Source organism: Phascolarctos cinereus, unplaced genomic scaffold (assembly GCF_003287225.1).
Source record: "Phascolarctos cinereus isolate Bilbo 61053 unplaced genomic scaffold, phaCin_HiC Scaffold_726;HRSCAF=1367, whole genome shotgun sequence".
NCBI lineage: Eukaryota > Metazoa > Chordata > Mammalia > Diprotodontia > Phascolarctidae > Phascolarctos > Phascolarctos cinereus.
Window position 1 is genome coordinate 419305967 of NW_027556098.1, and position 20213 is coordinate 419326179.

The window sequence follows — 20213 nt, forward strand, 5'->3', positions numbered from 1 at the left end:
TCTTCAGCTAGGCCACACCGCACCCACCACCACCTCTACAGGTACCACCCAGGCAGGCAGCCTCCCTTGCACTGCAGCCCTCCGGGGGGAGGTCTGTCCATCGGGCCTGGGCCACCTCCAGCCGTTGCCACGGGGCCTCGGCATGCTGGCTGTCCTTCCGTCAAGGGGCGGGGTCCTTTCCCTCCTCTTGTCCTTCGCACTCCCTCCGCAGGCCTCAGCCATCACTGTGCACCTTCCCGTGCTGCAGCAGGCTGCTGGGGTGGGTGAAGGCCTCGCCGCAGACGTGGAAGTTGTAAGGCGCGTCTCCGGCGTGCACCTTCTCGTGCACAGCGCGGTGCGCCACGTCCTTGAAGAGCTTGGGGCAGTAGCGGCAGCTGAAAGGGTGGGCCGGGCTGTGCACCCGGCCGTGCTGCACGAGCAGCGAAGGCCGGGCAAAGGCCTTGCCGCACGTGGAGCAGGCATAGGGCCGTTCGCCGGTGTGCGAGCGCTGGTGCACCGCCAGGTAGGACGACTGCTTGAAGGCCTTGCCGCACGTGGCGCACGGGTACGGGCGCTCGCCCGAGTGCACGCGGCGGTGCGAGGTGAGCGCGTTGGACTGCTTGAAGGCCTTGGCGCACAGCGGGCAGGCGAAGGGCCGCGCCCCGGTGTGCACGCGCTCGTGCACGCGCAGGCTGTGGCCGTACGTGAAGCGCTTGCCACACGCGCCGCACGCGTGGGGCTTGTCCTCGCAGTGCTGGCGCCGGTGCAGCAGCAGCGCGGGCGCAGCCGCGAAGGCCTTGCTGCAGTCCGGGCAGGCGAAGGGCCGCGCCGAGGCGTGCTGCGAGGAGTGCCGCTGCAGCTCGTAGGGCGACTTGAAGCGTTTCGGACAGGCCGGGCAGGGGAAGGGCCGCTGGCCGGTGTGGATGCGGCGGTGCTCCTGGGGGAGGGGAGGGGAGGAGAGGGCGGAGCTGACGGGGCGCTCGCAGCGGAGCTGCCTGGCCTGCGCCCCCCTCCCGCCGCTCCCTGCTTCCCCCTTTACTCGCCCCCCCGCCCGCTTCGCCCCCTGCTCTCCCTCCCTCCCGTCTCACTTTTCTCCACACGGCCCCCTCTGTTCCTACCCTTGGCCTTCTCAATTCAAGTCAACTCATCAGTTTCGTTGAGCGAGTATTTATTAAGTGCATCCCGCGTGCCCAGCATTTTGTAAGAGCCGGGGGATCTTATCGCTCTGGGAGAGCGAGAGGAGCGGCTAAGAGAATGCAAAACCAGATGCGGTGCCGGCCCGCGGGGCTCTTCCGGCCACCACGGATACTGTTACCACTGGATCTTTAGGAGCCAAATACAGTGTCGTGGATGAAACATCTGAACCTGACGTTTAGGCGCTACATTGAAAACACCCTGCTGCGAGGAAATCGGGAGACTGCGTGTGTTGTTATATTGGATTTAGAAGATTTGTGAGATAAACTGGGGGGAGGACAAAGAGAAGAAAGGATAAACTTTTTCTTGTGAGAACTGTCTTAACATTTATGTTATGGGGGCATTTTTTTCTGTAAAGAGTCTGAGGAATTAGCACTTAGTGTATACTAGAAAGAATTTTTTTGTGCTGGCTAAAGGGAGGGAAAAATGACTAATATAACGTTTCCGAAGACACTGAATTTAACTCTCGAGAAGAAATAGGAAGAGGCTTCTTGAGAAGCTTTAATCAGTATCTGAAGAGCTGAACGGTGGCTTCAGGTTTCCAGCAGTGAAGAGAAATCAGTCATCTGCTTTAACAGTGAGGATTTGAGGCGACTCTGGCTGTGACTTTTCTCATGGCCAAAATACTATAAACAATTACCGTGCTTCTGTATATTATTGATTTCATTTACTGATAAATTTTATATTTAGTAATGTTAACATTTATTTAATCACACACAACTGATTTGGTTTAAAAGGAAGTATGAGTAATTACTATTTGGGAAAGTCCTTTGGTTTATTAAATAAATAATATTTCATGAATTTGGGATGGAAATGAAATCTAATTTGTGAGAAACGTGTTGAAATTTTATTAATAATGATAAAGAAAATATCCCAAAATACCCCTGGCATTCCCAATCAGGGATATGCAGAATGTATGAGAAGTTTGTCAAGGGAACCTGGGGAAGATAGGTAAATAACTAAATTATTCTATTGAAATATTCTAGAAACTCTGAATTTTATTCCAACTAGTGAAATTATAAAATGTTGGGATTATCCTTAGAGAATAAAAAGTAATCTCTTTTTGTTTCTTATGTGCAAATGCATAGTAGACACTAGAATATGCTTCTTTTCACACTGAGCAGAGGAAAGGGAAAGGTTTACTGAAAAGCCAAATGGTACTGAACAAAAATAGGTTGGGGAGCCCTGCTATAGAGCTTGGGATAATAATAGGAAATATGGGAATGAGTCAAGAAGCAGGATAAGGGGTGACCTACAAATAAGTGTGGTTGACCCTACTGTGCTTTATATAAATATGCAAACACATATAAAATATTTACTTTATGTACAAGATTGCTTAATTTCAAGATGGATGAGAGATCAGGAAAGACCTTCATGCAGGAGGCACCAGGGTTGTATTCCGAAGGAAGCTAGGGAATCTAAGAGGTAGAGGTGAGGAGAAGGGAGAGCATTTCAGAGGCATGAGACCAAGAGAAGGAAAGGGAATGTTGTGAAGAGGGGACAGGTAGCTGGTAGGTCTGTGTGCCTAAAACCAAGAGTAAAGGCCAGGAACAGTGTGAAAGAAGATTAGAAAGGTAGGTGGTCACCATATTGGGAAGGGCTTTACATGTCAGGCTGAAAAGTCTGTTTTTGGCGCTGGGGGCAGTAGGGAGCCACTGGGCATTCTTGAGCAAGGGAGTAACGTGGTCACACATGTGCTTTAGGAACAGTGGCTTTGGCAGCTGCTCAGAGAATGAGCTAGAGTGGGTCTGAAGCTGAGCCCTGGTCCTGTGCAAGATGGTTGAGAGATAATGAAGAAGAAGAATCAAAGACTTCACAGCTCATTGGCCGTGGGAAGTAAATAAAAGTCATCAGGAGCCCAGGCGACTTGAAGGAGGGCGGGGGTAAACTCGAGGAAGGGTACATCTCAAAGAATAAATGATGAGTTCCACCTTAGAAGTGCTGAGCTCAAGACAGCTACGGATGAGCGACACCCAGCAGCAAGTCAGTAATAACCGACCGGAGTTTGGGAGAAATATATGACAAGGACTTGAAGGGGTGTCTTGAGAAAGGGAAGCTTTTCTAAAGCCGGGAGAGAACTGGGCATATCTGTAAGCAGGCAATAGCTAAAGAGAATTTTAATATGGATGAAAGACAGGAGGGGAAAATGATTAAAGAGGCAAGCTCCTTGAGGAGAGGGCAGGAAATGGGGTCACCGGCTACTTTTGGCCTGAAGGGCCTCGTCATCCTCTGGGCTGGGAAGGGACAGAGAACGAGGAGAAGCAGGAGGAGCTCAGTGAAGATGACAGTGAGTGTTTGTGGTCAGCACAGCTGTTCGACTTTACCCAATAGTTCAGCATTAGGAACAGGGAAGACAGATGGTGACGGTAACCCACGCCAGGGCTTGGCAAGGCGTGGCTTCTGAGAGGACGAGGGGGCAAGGGATTCAGGAAAAGAGGACAGGGTATAAGTTTACCTGGCCAACCCTAGGATCAAGTCTGTGAAAGGAGGAAAATGAGACCAGAGCAGGAATGATGACCTTGGAGGGACACAGGGAGAGAACTGACCTCCCTCCTTCCATGTCCAGCCTGTCTGCCCACCCTCTCCTCCTCCCCGTCTTCTCCACATCTCCCCTTCTCCTCCCTCCTCCTTTCCAAACCTCTAATCTTTCCTTCCCTGTTCACCATCTTCTTTCTCAATGTCTCCTCTTCCTCCTCCCCTCCCCAATGTCTTCTCCACCACATCCCCTTCTGCTCTATTCTTCCCCCCCGCTTCACCATCTTCTCTTTCTCAATGTGTCTCCTTCCCTCTCTTTCCCCAGCACCTCCTCTTTGCCTTTCTCTCTCTTTCATCTTCTCTCACTCCCTCCCAGCTCTCCTGTCCCCCTTCTCCCCTGGCTTACCCGCAGGTTGCTGGCTCTCTTAAAGCCCTTGCCGCAGGCCTCACAGGTATGGGGCCGCTCCTCACTGTGGACCAGCCCGTGACTCTTGAAATCAGAATGACGCTTGAAGGCGGCATCACACAGGTCACAGCGGAAGGGCCGAGCTGACTTGTGGACGACCTCATGGCTGAACAGCTCCCACGCCCGCTTGAAGTGTTTGCCACAGGCTACACAGAGGAACCGCTTACCCTCCATGAGGCCCTCCCGGGAGCCGGGCAGGGCTGCCTCTGACTCTTCCTCTTCCTCTGCCTCTGCTTCAGCCTCTTCCTCCTCTGCCGGGGCCTCTCCAGAAGCCTCAGCCACAACCCTGGTAGTGGCGGCCACTGTCCTGCCTCGGACGAGACGGGCTGTAGAGTGGACCCCATCATCACTAATGAGATGGACCAGGCCCCGGATGGAACCAGCCTCCCGCTCTGGCTCCACTGCTGCCACTGGCTGTTCCTCCTCTTCCTTTGGGGACACTTTAGGCTCCTGGGAAAGGAAGAAACTGTGGCTTAAATGAAATCCGAAACAGGCCAGAGAGTCAGTCCACCCAAGTCCCTGGGAAAGCCAAGGACAAAAACGTTATTGTGACTCTTGAGGGCACCCCCACCCTCCTAGGAGTCCTCCTGGACTCCTCACTATCTTTCACCTCATAGCCAAGCTGGTGCCAAGGCCTGATGGTGTCACCTCTGCAGCACCTCTCAAAATATACCCCCTTCTCTCCTCTTGCACCGCCCCCACTGTTCTCTTGCAGGCCCAGTCACCTCACAGCCTGACCACTGCGATAGCTGTGGGCCCTCCCCACTCCAGTCCATCCTCCCTTCAGCCACCAAAGTGCAGTCACCCCCTCCTCAACATGTCAACCCCCTACATCACCTCCAGGACCAAATACGAAGTGCTGTTTGGCACTGAAAGCCCCTCCCAGCTCTCCAGCCTCCTTCTGCCTCCCTCCCCAACATGTACTGTCCTTTTCCATCCAGTGACCCCAGCCCCTCCATCTCCTGGCTCTGGGTTTTTTTTTGCTGTCTCCCACAACTAGAATTTTCTCCCTCATTGCCTCTGCCTGCTCGCTCCCCTGGCTTCCTTCAAGCCCCAGCCTCTCGCCTTCTTTACCAATTTTAATTTCTGTGCTTTCATTTTCTTAATTATTTTTTATTGGTCCTCTGCAGATCTTGTTTGTATGAGCTCCTTGTGGGCAGGGGCTGTTTTCTGCCTTTCTCTGTGTCCCCAGAACTCAATACGGTGCCTGGCATGTAGTAGATGCTTAATAAATGCTTGTTGACCTAACCTATTAAGGGCCCCAGAAGGTAGAAGTGGCAGCAAAGCATGGCAGCAGGGAGGGAGGCAGGTTCAGAGAAGGACATGAGCCATCCCCAAAGGCCAAGATGCTGGTGCTCATGGGGCCCATAGGCTGTGGAAGAGACTTTGACGAGATGGCTTTGGAGGGCTGCCCCGCTGCTCTGCCTCTCTCTAACTCTGTACTTCTGTGAAGACAGAGGTAGAGGAGAAAAGAAGAAGAGGGCACGAGGACTGGGCCCCTGCTATGGAGGCAGCTGCCGGGACAGAGCACCACGGGCCCAGCCCTACGCCCCTCGACAGGAGCCCACCCTATTGTCAGCCAGACCTTCAGCTCCTTTGTTTTTGGTCTCGGTAGCCTCATCACTCAGCACAGTGACTGGCACACAGAAGGTGCTTAATCAATGTTTGTTGATTGACACACTGAATTTGCAGTCTGCTGGATTGTCAAGGCTCCCCATTATGTACCTGTGAAGCTGACTTTCTGAACCCAAGAAAATACCTTTCTATTTATCTCTATTAAGTTTTGCTGCTCTAATATGCCCCAGCATTGTGGTTAATTAAGAGCTTTTCCAGTCCTGATTAGGCAAACTACACAATAGCATTCCCTTGAATGGCACAGCAGGGTGCTTAATCAATGCTTATTCCCGTCCCTTCCCTAGATCACGCAAGCACACGATGAGATTCGTGTGGCCTCCCCGGATCCTGAGGGAGCCCTGCTGCTGGCTTTTGTAAATGGGTGCTCACAACCATCCTTCACAGAACGTCTTTTTTCAAACCTGACCTGTGAGCGCATCAGCCTAGGGGAACTTGGCAGGAAGGGCTTCAGACCAGCTCCTTCACTGCCAGGGGCACTGAAGTGACTTGCCCAGGACCATCTGGACGGGACAGGACGGGCAGAGGACTTGAACCCAGCTCCTCCTGACTGCAAGGCCAGCTCCCTATCCATGATGCTATACTGTCCCTCCCCTTTGATCCTACGTCAGAGGATCTCCACAAGAACTGAAGTGAAACTCACTCGCTCCACCCTGCCCTTCGCCATCTCCATGACCTTTCAGAGGCCACTGGCAGTGCCTCAGTCATCTCCCCCATTTGGTCTTTCATTCGGCACCCAAAGGCAGAATTCATACTGGATTTGGCTTTGGAGAAGACCTGAGTCCCAGCTCTGTCACCGACTATGTGTGACCTCAGGCAAGTCTGTTCCCTTTAGAAGGCCTCAGTTTTCCCATCTGTGAAATGAGGGAATTGCCTGAATGCCATCTGAGACCCCCTTCTGGCTCTAGATTTAGGGGGCTCTGATCTAAAGACTTGAATATGACTTCTGGGACACGTGCTCAAGAAGATGAAGGCCAAGACCCTTTCTCTAGCCACAAAAGAGACAAGGTGATTCAGCTGCTTCCACAGGATACCAAGAACCCCAGGAAGGTAAAGCAGACTCAGTCAGCAAACACTTTTTAGGGGCCTGCTATGTGCCAGGCACTGGGCTAAGTGCTGGGGACGTGAAGGAAGGCAAAAAGAGTCCCTGCTCCCATACCTGTAAGAAAGATTTTAGGGTTAGACTGCCACAGCAGGATAAGAAATTCCAAGATCTTGTGGACAGTCCCTCAACCAATCAGAAAGTACTCCAAACTTTTCTATAAACAACTAGTTCCTTAAGAAAGAACCCTAGAGGCTAAGCCAGTTGCAACCAGTCGGGTTCAAGGATGAGGCCTTGATAGGGCAAAGGCTTTTCTCCACTGTGCTTGCTTAATAAGCTTATTGAATAAGAACTGACACATCCCAAGGGCAGAGATAGCCACCATTTTTGAACATGGGACCCATGAAGTGGGCAGAGTTAACAGAACATGGGCGAACATGTGATGGGCTGTCCAGGAAGGGTATAACTCAAATGAACTAGGAGCCCTGATGGGTGGAGTATGGATCTTACTAACGGTTTAAAAGTTGATTCTACCACTGAACCAGTGCCCGCGTGCTACTAAAGTGCATTGTGCCCGCTTCTCTCACGAGAAGCGTAATAAAGACTTTCCTTCACTCACTCACTGTAGTAGATTTTTGTTTCAGATTTTTCTAACATACCCATCCAAGGGGCAAAGATGATCAAAAAGGCAAATGGTAAATGTTGGAGGGACTGTGGGAAATCAGGAACAATGATGCACTCCTGGCGGAGCTGTGAATGGGCACGGTCATTCAAGGGAACAACATGGAATGGTACCCAGCTGTACCACTGCTAGGCCTAGGCCCATAAAAGACAAATGACAGAGAAAAAGGTCCGACTTGTACAAAACATATTCATAACAGCTCTTTTTGAGATGGCAAAAAACTGGAAATTAAGGGGATGCTTGTCAACAGGGACATGGCTGAATAAGTGGCAGTATGTGAATGTGATGGGTCACTACTGTGCCATAAGAAATGAAGAAACGGGGTTTCAAAAGATACAAAAAGACTTGTATGAACTGATGCAGAGGGGGCGTGAAACCAGGACAATTTAGACTCTAAACATCAACATTTAAAACTGAACAATTTTGAGGACTTTTTAAACTAAAATTTAAACAATGCGATGAGCAGAAGCAGGGAAATAATTTACACACTGACAACAATATGGTAAAAAAAAAAAGCTGTGCAGTACTCTGACCAATACCATGACGTGCAATGACCATTCAAGATTACAGAGAAATGATAATGAAACACGCTATCCATGTCAGAGAGATGAAGGATTTAGGGTGGGAATGAAACATATATTTTTGTGTACAGCCACTGGAGGAATTTGCTTCCTTGATTCTGCATATTTATCACAGAAATTTTTTTTTATTCAATGGGATGGGAAGGTAGAAGTGAAAGAAAATATATTTCTGTTAACTTTTTTAAAATAGGAGAAGTGGGGGGCGGTGCTACATATGTGAAATGGTGCATGCACTTTCAGATGAGGTCACCATGGTTTTTAGTTTTACTTACTGTTTTGCTTCATTATGAAAGATATCTCCCAAAGTGGAAGTAATCTGCAAATGTATTAATGTCAAAACAAATAAAACTGAAAGTGACAAAAATAAATAAACCAAGAGGAAAGATATTAAGAACAGCTAAAAAGTCCAGATAGTTATTAATTAATGTTGCTGACAAAGGAAAATGAATCAACAGGTAAGGAGGTCTAGCCTCCTGAGGAATCCCTGGAAGGCTGGGGAATCAGAACTGTAAAAGCAGAATGTCTGGCCTGCACAGCAGGAATAAAAGACAGCACTGAAAAACCTGACTCCTCGGTGGCTAACGTTACTGAAAAAACAAACAAGAGAAAACCACTGACTGGGAATGCGAATGCAAGAAGTGAAGGACAATCTGGAAGAAGACAAAAAGAAAGCAGCAGCATAAGAAGAAAACATGATACATACAAGTCAAAAAACCGGAACAGCACAATGCAGCACACAATATGAGAAAACTTCCCAGAACCTCTGAACACAGAAAACAAACCGCCAAGTGAAAGAATCCACAGTCACCTCTAGAAAAACAAACCAACCCTATACTGCAAACTCTAAGACAAGCAGTGGTTAAATTGAATAATTCCAATGCCAAACAATACGTTTTGCAATTGACCAGGGGAAAAGACCTTCAAATATAAAAGAAAGGAAATTCAAGTAACAAAACTATTCTGCGCGCACCAGAAACTGCAAGAGGGAATGGAATATGATGTGTCAGAAGAGCAAAGGCACTCCAGATGCAGCTCAAGGTAATGAGCCCTGAAGCTAACCATTCATGAAAAAGGTAGATATTCAGTAAAAAGGAACATCTGATACATTCCAATGAGGAAAACCAGACCCAAACAAATTGTCTGCTTAACAACAGAAATAAAAGAAAAGTAAACAAATATAGCAAGGTACAAGGAAGGCACAGATAATGAAATAAATTACCCTGGGGTTAAAAAAAGAAAAAATAAACAAAAAGGGAAATATACTTGTGAAATTAACGAAAACAAAAACAAAATAACATCAGGGAGCCCACTGAGAAATTTCCTCCTAAAAATTCCACAGGAAGACAAGGATGAAAGCAGGAGTCAAACAGAAGTGGTGGTGGAGAAAGAGACCCAAAATGTCATGGGCAAAGCCTCCCAACACTCTGTCTACAAGGGAATCAGTGATTTTCATGGGACTAAATTACAGAATGGGAGGAAGCATAAAAGGGGAGAGGTGAAAAAGATAGAGGAGAATGTGATCTAGTCTAACAATGAAGAGAAAAAACTTCTGTAGTTTCTCAGAAAAAAAGAAAGTCTATCAGAGAACAGGCAAAGAGGCAAAGGGATTGAAACGGGGGAAAGGAAGGCAGGAACCTTGAACCGATAGTGGGAAGGGATCCCACTGAAGAAGGCTATACCATGGGGGAAGAGACACGGAGATGGGGATCTTACAGTCGGTATAATCTGTGGGGCTTTGGTGCTTAGAGACTCCACTCATCCTGCCTCAGAAGGACAGAAATCAGAGCTCCTGGGAACAACCGGCACACAGAAGAGTGGGAGTGCCTGGACTTAGGGAAATGATTTCATGGAAAATGGCAACAAAAAAAAATTACCATGGAGAAAAAACTGGCATAGGAAGAACAAAGGTTAATGTTGAACTGCACAATTAGAGACAAAGAAAAATGCCTAGCACAGAGCAATATCTTCTCTATGAACTACAGTAACTGGTTTATCTAAAAGAGAGGCACAACACATAAATGGGACTGGGGTAAGATCACCAAGACAATCTCATAGAAACGGTTTAGAAGAGGGAACTCAGATGAGGTGCCTTCGCAGGTTTAATTTCCATGAGAAAGACAGAGACTAAGAAAGGACTAAATGAGTGTTAGCATCGTTAATCAAAGGGTGAAAGACTAGTAGCCACAGAAAGGGAAGGGAAATAATAAAGAGAATAGAGCAAAGAAATCCTTCTTAGAAAAACAGGCAGAACATGAATTTTAAAACCTAAAAGAAAATTAGTTTAAGGGGAGGAAAGGGGAGAAAGATTTTATCTAACAGAGAAAAAAGAGGGGAAGATTAAAAGAAACTAATTATGTTAGTCAAAACTAGGGAAGGGGATAACAACCAGGAGTGGGGCAGGGGCTTGAGGGTTTGAGGAAGAGAGCCAAGGAGAACAGGGCTGCTTTAACACAGGATTAAGCTAAAATAATTGAAGGAGAAAAAAATAGTCTTTACAGAGGAAATGAGAGAAAATCCTAATTCAGAAAAAAAATATATTAGAGACAAATGGAGGAAGATATAAACCTAATTCTGATAACTTTAAATAGAAATGGATTAAATAACCCAACAAAACAAGAGTGACAATTAGATAAGAAAACAAAGCCCACAATGTGCTACTTGTAAGAAACATAACTGAAAAATTAAAGATATAATAGACAATAAAGACAGCACAAAATCGAGGGACTGGAACAAACTTCCCTCTGCCTCAGATGAATACAAGAAAGCAGGACTTGTGATCAAGCTGCTGCACCAGCCGAGGACTTGGGTTCCTTCACGGCAATGGGCAGCTCTCTGACTCGAGCTCCTCACAAGGCCAGGTGGGCATTTCCGATCTTTCCTTCCAAGGCAAAGAGCCCTCTCCTTGGGAGAGAAAGCAGAAACAAAACGAGTAACGAGCAGCCCTCGACAAGAAGGGCCTGGTTGTCATCCTCCCCGCTCTGCAGCTATCGTCCACTCTTCCTCAGCTTCTCCTTTCTCCCAACAGACAGAAAAGCAGACACACAGACCCAGCCCCATTCCTAATCCTCACCCTAGAATCCCCTGCTCCTCTGTCCTATCAGCAGTCATTCCTTACCAACCCGCACCTTGGACTACAAACAGAGCAGAAGAGAAGCTTGACTTGTCACGGTGGGGGATCGGAATGCTCCTTGCTCCCCACTACCACCTGCAGCCTCACCTGGTCACTCAGTAGACTCTCCTCCTCTGAGGTTCATTCAGTCCATATTTTTTACCAAATTAAGATTCCCACGGCTGCTATCTACCAGCCCTCAGGACCTTCTCCTTTCTTCCTCAGTGAGCTGTATCTGGCTCAGTGTCTCCTTCCCAACTCTCCTCATACTAGGAGACTTCAGCCTGCATACTGATAACCGGCCAGTTCCTCAATGACCTCCTGCTCCACCTCACCTCAGCCACACACAAGTGTTCGTGAACTCTGAAATCCCCTCCTGTGATCCCACCATTTTATAATTCCATCTTTATCTCTACTTTACAACTCCTAATGCCGTTCTTTGTCCTCACCTTGACCTCAATCCCTCCACCCCTTGGTTCTTTCCAGACCATCACCACTGCAATGGCTACACTCGCCTCCTTTCTCCATCTTGACCGCTTGGGGAATCACTTCAACTCATCACTGTCCTCTTGTCTCGAGTCCCCTGTTCCCTTAGCCTATTGCTAATCTTGCCCTGACAAGCCTCAGCCTTGCGTCCCTCCCACCACGGGCTGCCTTCACCCCTATTCAGATGCTACTGAACTGGGCCCTCACTGCACAAGGCAAGCCTCTGTCAGATCTCTAAGCCAGAGGCTGGCAAACCGTGGCCAGTGGTCTGTCTCCCAGTTCTTGTCTATTTCCCAAGCGAAGAATGATCTTTATATTTTTAAACAGAATTTTATTATTTTTTATCGCAATTGACTATTGTATCAGGGACTATACAATAATAGGTGGTGGCTGGATTTCGTCTGCAGAAGTCTGCCAACCCCTGTTCTAATCTGTTCACTATCCCACCCACCACAACAGCTGTCCCAAGCCTTTGCATCCTCCTCAAACCTCCCAAGGCTCCCCTCTTCCCACCCCCTCAGCTGAGAACCTCACCTCCAATTTCACTGAAAAACTGGAGGCCATTCACCAAGAGCTGATCTTCTCCCCTCCTCCTCATTTCACATGGTTCAGATGCCTTCCCCCACATCCTTTTCTGCCAGTCTCATGATGAAGTGGCCTTTCTAGCCAAGGCAAATGCCTAAACAGGCCTAAACAAAGTGGTCCCACCCCATGCCGCCTCCTTTGGAGCACTAGCCCCTCTCCCTACTGGTTCACTTACCATTCATCTTTCCCTCTCTACTGGTGGCTTCCTCACTGCCTGCAACCATATCTGTGTCTCCCCTATCCTCAGAAAACCCTCCCTTACCCCATCCAACCCTGCTAGCTGCCATTGCACACCTCTTCCCTGCTTCTTGGCTACACTCTGAGAAAGCCACCTGAAATCGGCATCTCCTCCCCCACCCCTCCATCCTTCTCCTTCCTGTCTCTGTCTCTGTCTCGGTCTCTGTCTCTCTCCCTCTCTCCTTCTCTGTCTCTTTGTCTCTCTCTCTCTCCCTCTCCTCTCTCTCTCTCTGTCTCTCTCTCTCTCTCTCTCTCTCTCTCTCTCTCTGTCTCTCTCTCTCTCTCTTTCTCTCTCCTCTCTCTCTCTCTCTCTCTCCCTCCTCTCCCTCTGTCTCTCTCTGTCTCTGTCTCTCTGTCTCTCTCTCTCTCCCTCTCTCTCTCCCTCTCCTCTCTCTGTCTCTGTCTCGGTCTCTGTCTCTCTCCCTCTCTCTTCCTCTCCTCTCCCTCTCCTCTCTCTGTCTCTGTCTCGGTCTCTGTCTCTCTCCCTCTCTCCCTCTCCCTCTCTCTTTCTCTGTCTCTGTCTCTGTCTCTCTCCCTCTCCCTCTCTCTCTCTCCCTCTGTCTCTCTCTCTCTCTCCTCTCTCCCTCTATCTCTCTCTCTCTCTCTCTCTTCCCTCTCTCCCTCTCCCTCTCCTCTCTCTTCCTCTCCCTCTCCCTCTCCCTCTCTCTGTTCTGTCTCGTCTCTGTCTCTCTCCCTCTCTCCCTCTCCCTCTCTCTTTCTCTGTCTCTTTGTTTCTCTCTCCCTCTCCCTCTCTCTCTCTCCCTCTCTCTCTCTTCTCCCTCTGTCTCCCTCTGTCCTCTCTCTGTCTCTCTCCCTCTCTCTCTCTCCCTCTCTCTTCCTCTCCCTCTCCCCTCTCCTCTGTCTCTCTCTTGTCTCTCTCCCTCTCTCCCTCTCCTCTCTCTCTTCTGTCTCTCTGTCTCTCCCTCTCCCTCCTCTCTCTCTCCCTCTGTCTCTCTCTCTCTCTCCCTCTCTCTCCCTCTATCTCTCTCTCTCTGTCTCTCTCTGTCTCCCTCTCTCTCCCTCTCCCTCTCCCTCTCTCTTCCTCTCCCTCTCCCTCTCCCTCTCTCTGTCTCTGCCTCGTCTCTGTCTCTCTCCCTCTCTCCTCTCCCTCTCTCTTCTCTGTCTCTTTTTCTCTCTCCCCCTCTCTCTCTCTCTCCCCTCTCTCTCCTCTCCCTCTCCCTCTCCTCTCTCTCTCTCTCTGTCTCTCTCTCTCTCTCTGTCTCTCTCTCTCTTCCTCTCTCTCCCTCCCTCTCTCTCCTTCTCTCTCCCTCTTTCTCTCTCTCCCTCTTTCTCTCTCTTTCCCTCCCCTCAGTGCTCCACGATCTCTCTTCTGACCTCATCATTGAGATGAACTGTTATCTCCAAAGTGACCAATGGTCTCTCCGTCCTCGTACCTCTTGACCCTCTGACACGATCAATTGCCATCTTCTCTTGAGATTTGATGGCCCGCTCTCTCCTGCTTCTCCTGTGTGTCTGACCACTCCTCCTCAGTCCTCTCAGCTAACTCGTCCTCCAGGGCATGGCCACTAACTGTAGGAGGCCCCCAGTCCTAAGCCCTCTTCTCTCCTCCCTCAGTCCTCTTCTGCTTGTGATCTTATCAGCTCCCATAGGTTCAACTCTCAGACCTCCTCGTCCAGCCCTGACCTCTCTCCTAACCTCCGGTCTCACATCTCCAACTGTCTACTGGGCATCTTGCAATGGATGGCCCACAAACATACTGAACTCATCGTGTCCAAAACTGATCTCATGATCTTTCCTCCCAAAGCCTCTTGTCTTCCTAACTTCCCTATGAACGTCAATGGCACTATCACCCTTCAGGCACTCAGCCTCAGAAGCCAGGCGTCACCCCTGTCCCTCCCAGCCAAGTCCCTCCTCTCTTCTGACTCGGCCACTGCCCTGGTGCCACTCTGACCCCAACAGCCTTCTCCTGGTCTCCCAGCACTCAACCTCCCCTCTGACCCACCCTCCCTCAGCCACCAGGATGATTCCACAGTGCTCACATCTGACCAAGCCACTGCCCTGCTCAAGGGTCTCCCACAGCTCCCTGTTGCTTCTCGGATCAATACAAAGTCCTTGGGTGGCCCTTCACAGCTCCCTATACCCTGGCCCCTTCCTGCCTTTTTGGCCTCATGCCCTGGTGCCCTTCACAAATTCTGTGCCAGACCATGGGCTCTTCCTCTACACTGGAGTCATTCTCCTGCCTCCAGACCCCTGCTTGGCTCTGTCCCCATGCCTGGGATGCTTTCTCAGCTCACTCCCCACTCCTAACAGGAAGCTGCTCCTGCCTCTTCCCCTTGGTTGGTGCCAATGCCCCAAATCTCCATGGCCTTGCTGGTCTGGTTACAGCTTGACTTCCCAGCTAAGCGGCACAACAGTCCTCAGTCAGGAAGACCTGATTTCTAATCTGGCCTCACTTAACTAGCTGCATAAACCTGGGACAGTTTCTTCATCTGTAAAATGGGGATGATAAAAGCTCTTATCTCCCACAGTTGTTGTGAGGATCAATGAGATAACTGTAAAGTGCTTAGCACAGTGCCTGGCACACAGTAGGCGCCACGTTAGCAATGATGATGATATAAACGCTCCTCAAGGGCACAATTTTTCCACTTGTCTTTGTGCCCACCATACCTTACACACAGTAGGTACTTCATTAAGGTTTGCTGGACTAGACTAGATTCCCAGAAGCCAAGCTCTGAGTTCTAATCCTGACCCTACTTTCCACTACCTATGTGACCCTGGGAAAGTCCCCCTCCTCTCCAAGCTTCACCTTTCCCAAGACTCTGTCCCACACAGGACCTGTAAATGGGAATGTATACCCCTGGACCCGGCCAAGGCCAGGATGGGAACGAATAGCAAAGTTACCTCTCACCTACCATGGCCTTCAGGGCCTCCAGGGCCCCAGAGCCCTTCTTCTGGCCAGGAGTGGTGTCCAGGGGACCTGCTTCCTTCATGGGGTGATGCCTCCAAGATGACCGGCAGGGTAGTAGAGCGCTCACACCTTCCCTGAGCTGTCTGCACTGGCCCGTGGAGTCATACTCCATGTCTGCAAGAGAGAAGAGAAATCTGAATCCTAGAGGGGGCTAGAAGCAGGTAAAGGCAGGCAGAATGAAACCCAGAAGGCCACCTGGAGGAAGGGGTCAGGAAAAGGAGGGTTTGTCCAGGAACAGGCCTGAAGCCCTCGCTGGGGATGGCTCAGGCCTGGGAAGACAGGAATGAGGAGTCTGGGGAGCCAGGGAAGGAATGAAGCGCCTCAGAGAAGACACGGAAGGAACAGCACTTGGAGGCCCTGGGGCACAACTGGGGAGGACAGGTTTCTGCCCCTCTCTGGGCCGCAGCTGCTCCCCTGTTGTAGCCTGAAGCGGGCAGGACGCAAGGGCCTCTGCCCCAGGAAGCCTCCCTGTGCACCATGGAGGGCTCCTGCTCCCCCTCACAGTGACCCTAGTATGACAGCTCCCTTCATTCCCCAGCCCTCCGTCCATCTCAGCGTGGTCTCTCCAGCGCCGGCAGCAGCTGGGCCTCGCCTCGGCTCTTCCCTTCGTATGGATCTCAGTCATTACTTTGATTCCCCTTCCAAAGAGCCCACCCGCAAAAAAGCTGCCCCTCACTTCTCTGGAAATCCACGCCCCTGACCACCCCCAGACCCACCCAGTCCTGCAGCCTCCAGCATTCTACCCTCCCCAGCTGCCCCACACACAAAGGGCTGACCCCAGGTCCTAACTGGGTGTAGGCAACAGGAGTGGAACCTTCCACAGTATGGAAGGCTTGCAAAAAACTTCCCAGATAATGCTGCATCCCAGAAAAGGTGGTCATGAGGCTATTATTACCCCCATTTTCCTCATGAGGAGACTGAGGCTTGAAAGGAGCAGCATGCCCTGGTCATGCGGCTAAGAAACGTCATCTTTGGCCCAGAGATCTCTGCACATCCTTCTGCCTCTGCCTTGGGACCCCACCCTCTGGAGGCCTCTGACCAGAGGCTAGATGGCCCCTCTGCCCCTTCCAGCTCTAAAGCGATGGCTGGGTGAGCCAGGATTGGAGAAGGGTTCTAGGTTAGGGAAGGGTAGGGCCCAGGGCCCGGGTGGGCCCTTCCAGCTGAGGTCTGATTCTGACCCCCCCAACGCCCATGACGCTCCCCCCCCCACACTACTACTGGTCTGTTCCTCTGGGGCCTCTTACACATGGAAGCCCACCATGTTCCCCTGGGATGGCCAAGCAATGATGACGAGTATGGGCCAGCCAGCCCTAGGATCCAGGGCCCCATCAAGGGAGGTGTGACCTGAGCAGGGCCTCCCTCCATAAGGCCTGTCCTGAGCCACTCTGGTCCCAGTACCAGGCCACCCCAGCCTCAACTGAAGACCCTCAGAGACCTGGGACCTCTCCAGCTGTCCTTGGAGCTCAGGACGCAGGAGGAGCCGCCCAAAGGCCAGGGCAGAGCACACGCCTCTGGACAGGGAAGTGCCAGGTTTACTCAGGGCACCCAGTCCTTTGGACATGTCCCCTCACTCTTCCAGGCCCGCTTTCTCCCCTCTGGAGCCCCTTGGAGCTCTCGTTGATGAGCCTGGCCCAGCTCCAGCCTCCTCTGTGGGGGCCTGGCCCACGTCTCCATCCACAGCAGAATCTCCCAACAGAGATGAGCTCCTTTAGGGCGGGGACTCGTTTCATCTTTGGCCCAGAGGCCAGGCGGCAAGGCACCTGACAGTGTTGTGCTTGGGAAGCCAACCCCTGCTCCTTCCGATGCCACCATCTTCTCTTGCCACGGTCCTCAGCTGGGCCATCTCTGACTGACCCACACCCTGCTCATTCTTCCTTCTTCCCACTTGGACTACCTGGCCCCTCCCCCAGATCTTACAACCTCCCAGCAGCAAGCCCCTACTGTGACCCAGACTGGAACAAGAATCTCGGTGGCCTGCCATGCAAGCACCAGCAGGATAGGCCAGGCTACTCTCGGACAGCTCCGTGGTCAGGTCAGTCTGCCTCAGTCCACACCTGCCCAACCCCAATGCTGCTGGTGCCGCCCTCTTGGCCCAAACAGTCTAGTCTAGTCCCTGTCCCAGGTGACAGCCCTTCCGCAGCTCTCAGGGTCCCCCAGTACCTTCCATGAAGCCCTGTAACCTAAAGCTCCGCCCCCCAGCAGCTCTGCCTGATTCTCCACAGTGCTCTGGGCTGGACTCCACCTGCCGGAACCCGCCCCTCTCCCATGTGTGTATGACTGGGGCAGCCGTCAAAGCAGCAGGAGGGACCCCTGGGGGAAGACTCCTCCCAGCCTGGAGTCCCCCTGGGCACCTTCAGTGACTACATTTCATCACAATCAATCAGCAGTGGAACAAGACCTGTGTGGATGTGGCCCTGGAGGACCGATGCACCCGCATCTGTCACGCAGCACTCCCCACACAGGAGTGGGTCCTGCAGGTGTCATGAGCCCCACTCAACAGAGGAGGAAACTGAGGCCAGGAAGTGTCAGGGCAGGGTAGGCTGGACCCCAGGCCTCGCACCTAGTCTGTACAATGGGCCCCCCACTCCCACAGAGGGCGGATTCAGGTCCCTTCTCGGTAGCAACCTGTGCACGGCAGCTAGGGGCACCACGGGGCACAGAGTGCTGCCCCCCACCCAGTTCAAGTTCAGCTTCTGACACTCGTCAGACTCCTGATCCAGGGCAAGGCATCCGAGCCTCAGTTTCTTCATCCAAAAAGTGGGGATGATGATGATACGCCTGCAGACTGTGGCTGTTAATGCGATGGATGGGCAGAGGGACGGCCACAGATCAGGACCCTGGCTTGTCTTTGCTCCTCCCTTCTACGGCCGCAGGACCAAGCATGGGGACCTCCAGCAACTGGGAGGACGAGGCAGAGAATGCCAGCGGGAAGGCTGCTCCTGCCTTCCTTCCTGAGCACCTAGTGTGTGCCAGGCCCTAGACACAGGGCGGCTGCTTGGGTTTCCTTGCCACAACCTCGCACACAGCAGGTGTTTAATCAATGTCTGTCGACTTGACTGGAGAGGGGGAACTGGGGAAAGGCAGAGGCCCTGGGTTCAAATCCACCCCTGCTATTTCATGCCATTAGATTGTAAGCTCCTAAAGGGCAGAGGCTGTCCTCTGCCTCTTTTTGTATCCTGGGCACCTAGCACACAGTAGGCACTTAATCAGTGTTTACTGACTCCCTGCCTGTGTGGCCTCCCCTACTTTGTAATGTAAGGGAGACTTGTTACCCCCACCCCCCACCCGACCTGGTTCTAGAGCCATGATCCCAGGAGACCTAGGTTCGAATCCTGTCCCTGATGTTAAACAGATGTGAGATCTGGGGCAAGTTATATCATCTTCCTGGGCTTCAGTTTACTCATCTGTAAAATGGGTCACAGTAAAGAAGACTCCTAACCCGTCTTGCAAACTTTAAAACACCCCTTCCTTCCAGCTTCCCCTCTGTTGAGTCTCAGTTAACTCCTGGGTAAAAAGCGGTGTGCCCTCCCCCTACGCCCACAATGGTCTCTCCCAACCCCCCCCCCCGTCCCGCAATGATCCCCGCCCACCGACTTCCATATATGGAAATATCCCACCCAGCGATCCTTGCACACCAAGACCCGCCCCTCCACAGGCCCGCTGACGCACTTAGGCAGCATTTCACAGGGGGGGAAGAGGAGGGGGAGGTCCAGCGCCCCACCACGTACCCAGAAGCTCTGCCTTCACTTCCCCACCCCGTTTACACAATGGTTTCTACGCCCTCACCCCCCCCCCGACTGGTCCCTTTCCCTTCACTCCCCCCAGCCAATGGGCGCGCCCACCCCGTCCTGCTCATTCATTGGTTCGGTTCCACACTCCGCGCCCCACCCCCGCGACTCCGGGACAGTGGTCTTCCCCAGTACAGGCGCACGCGCCCGCCCCCCTGCAGAGAAGATGGTCTCGCCCACTCCCGGCACTGGCCTCGGCCCAGAAAAAGCCCTCCCATCTGTGTGAGGGGTGGCGCCCATTGAGAAAGGCTGAGGCTCCGAGCGACGGACTCACCGGAGCCGTGGCCGCCAGCTTGCTCCTCACCCCCCCTTTTCGGCCCTTCACATCCGTCCGGCGGCCCCCTCAAATCGCTACGACCCCCCCCCTTCTCTAGCCAGCCCACACTTCCGCTTTCCCCGGCTCGCCTTAACAGCACCACGTGACTGGAACTGCAGTGCGCCGGCCCGGCGGGATCGCAAGGCGCATGCGAGCAATGGCTCTAGGCGGGCGGGGGACTGAGAGCGTGGAGCTGGGCCAGTGCGCAGGCGCATCCGCTTCGGTGCAGGAGCGTCAGACAGGTTCACCTGTCACTGGTTAATGGACCTCGAGGTCGGTGACGCGTAGACGTCCTCGAGGGCAGCCCAGTCCTGTTCTATCGATGGGGAAATTGAGGCCCAGGCGGAGAAGGGATTTCAGAATAATAGAATGCGGAATCGGAAAGAGCTTAGAGATCATCGAGGTCACCTTCCCCCCCATTACAAATGGGGAAACTGAGGCTCGAGATGGCACTATTCAAATGCTTGGAGGACCTCAGGATCTAGAATCTCAAAGGATATAGAAGAGACATAGATACAGCTACATATATTGGTATAGGTACGTATGCATACATATATGCACATATACGTGTATATACATGATAGGAATGAAAGAGAAATGGCACTTTCAGACCTCAAATGACACTGAAAATCAGTCACCATCAAACTCCTCGGGCCATTAATAAAGTAGATGAGTAGACTAGACTAGGTAAGCAAGAATGAGAAACAGTCAA

General features: G+C 51.5%; 1 protein-coding gene across 1 annotated transcript; it reads right to left on the reverse strand.

Moving 5' to 3' along the window:
- Window positions 1-112: 112 nt before the first annotated feature.
- LOC110219869 (uncharacterized) lies at window positions 113-19900 on the reverse strand. Its single transcript, XM_078146265.1, has 5 exons — window positions 19769-19900; window positions 19460-19664; window positions 15342-15511; window positions 4055-4564; window positions 113-916 (listed from the first exon to the last, which is right to left on the reverse strand). The coding sequence occupies exons 1-5, from the start codon at window positions 19898-19900 to the stop codon at window positions 215-217; spliced, it is 1719 nt and encodes a 572-aa protein (XP_078002391.1). The 3' UTR covers window positions 113-214.
- Between the last annotated feature and the right edge of the window lie 313 nt (window positions 19901-20213).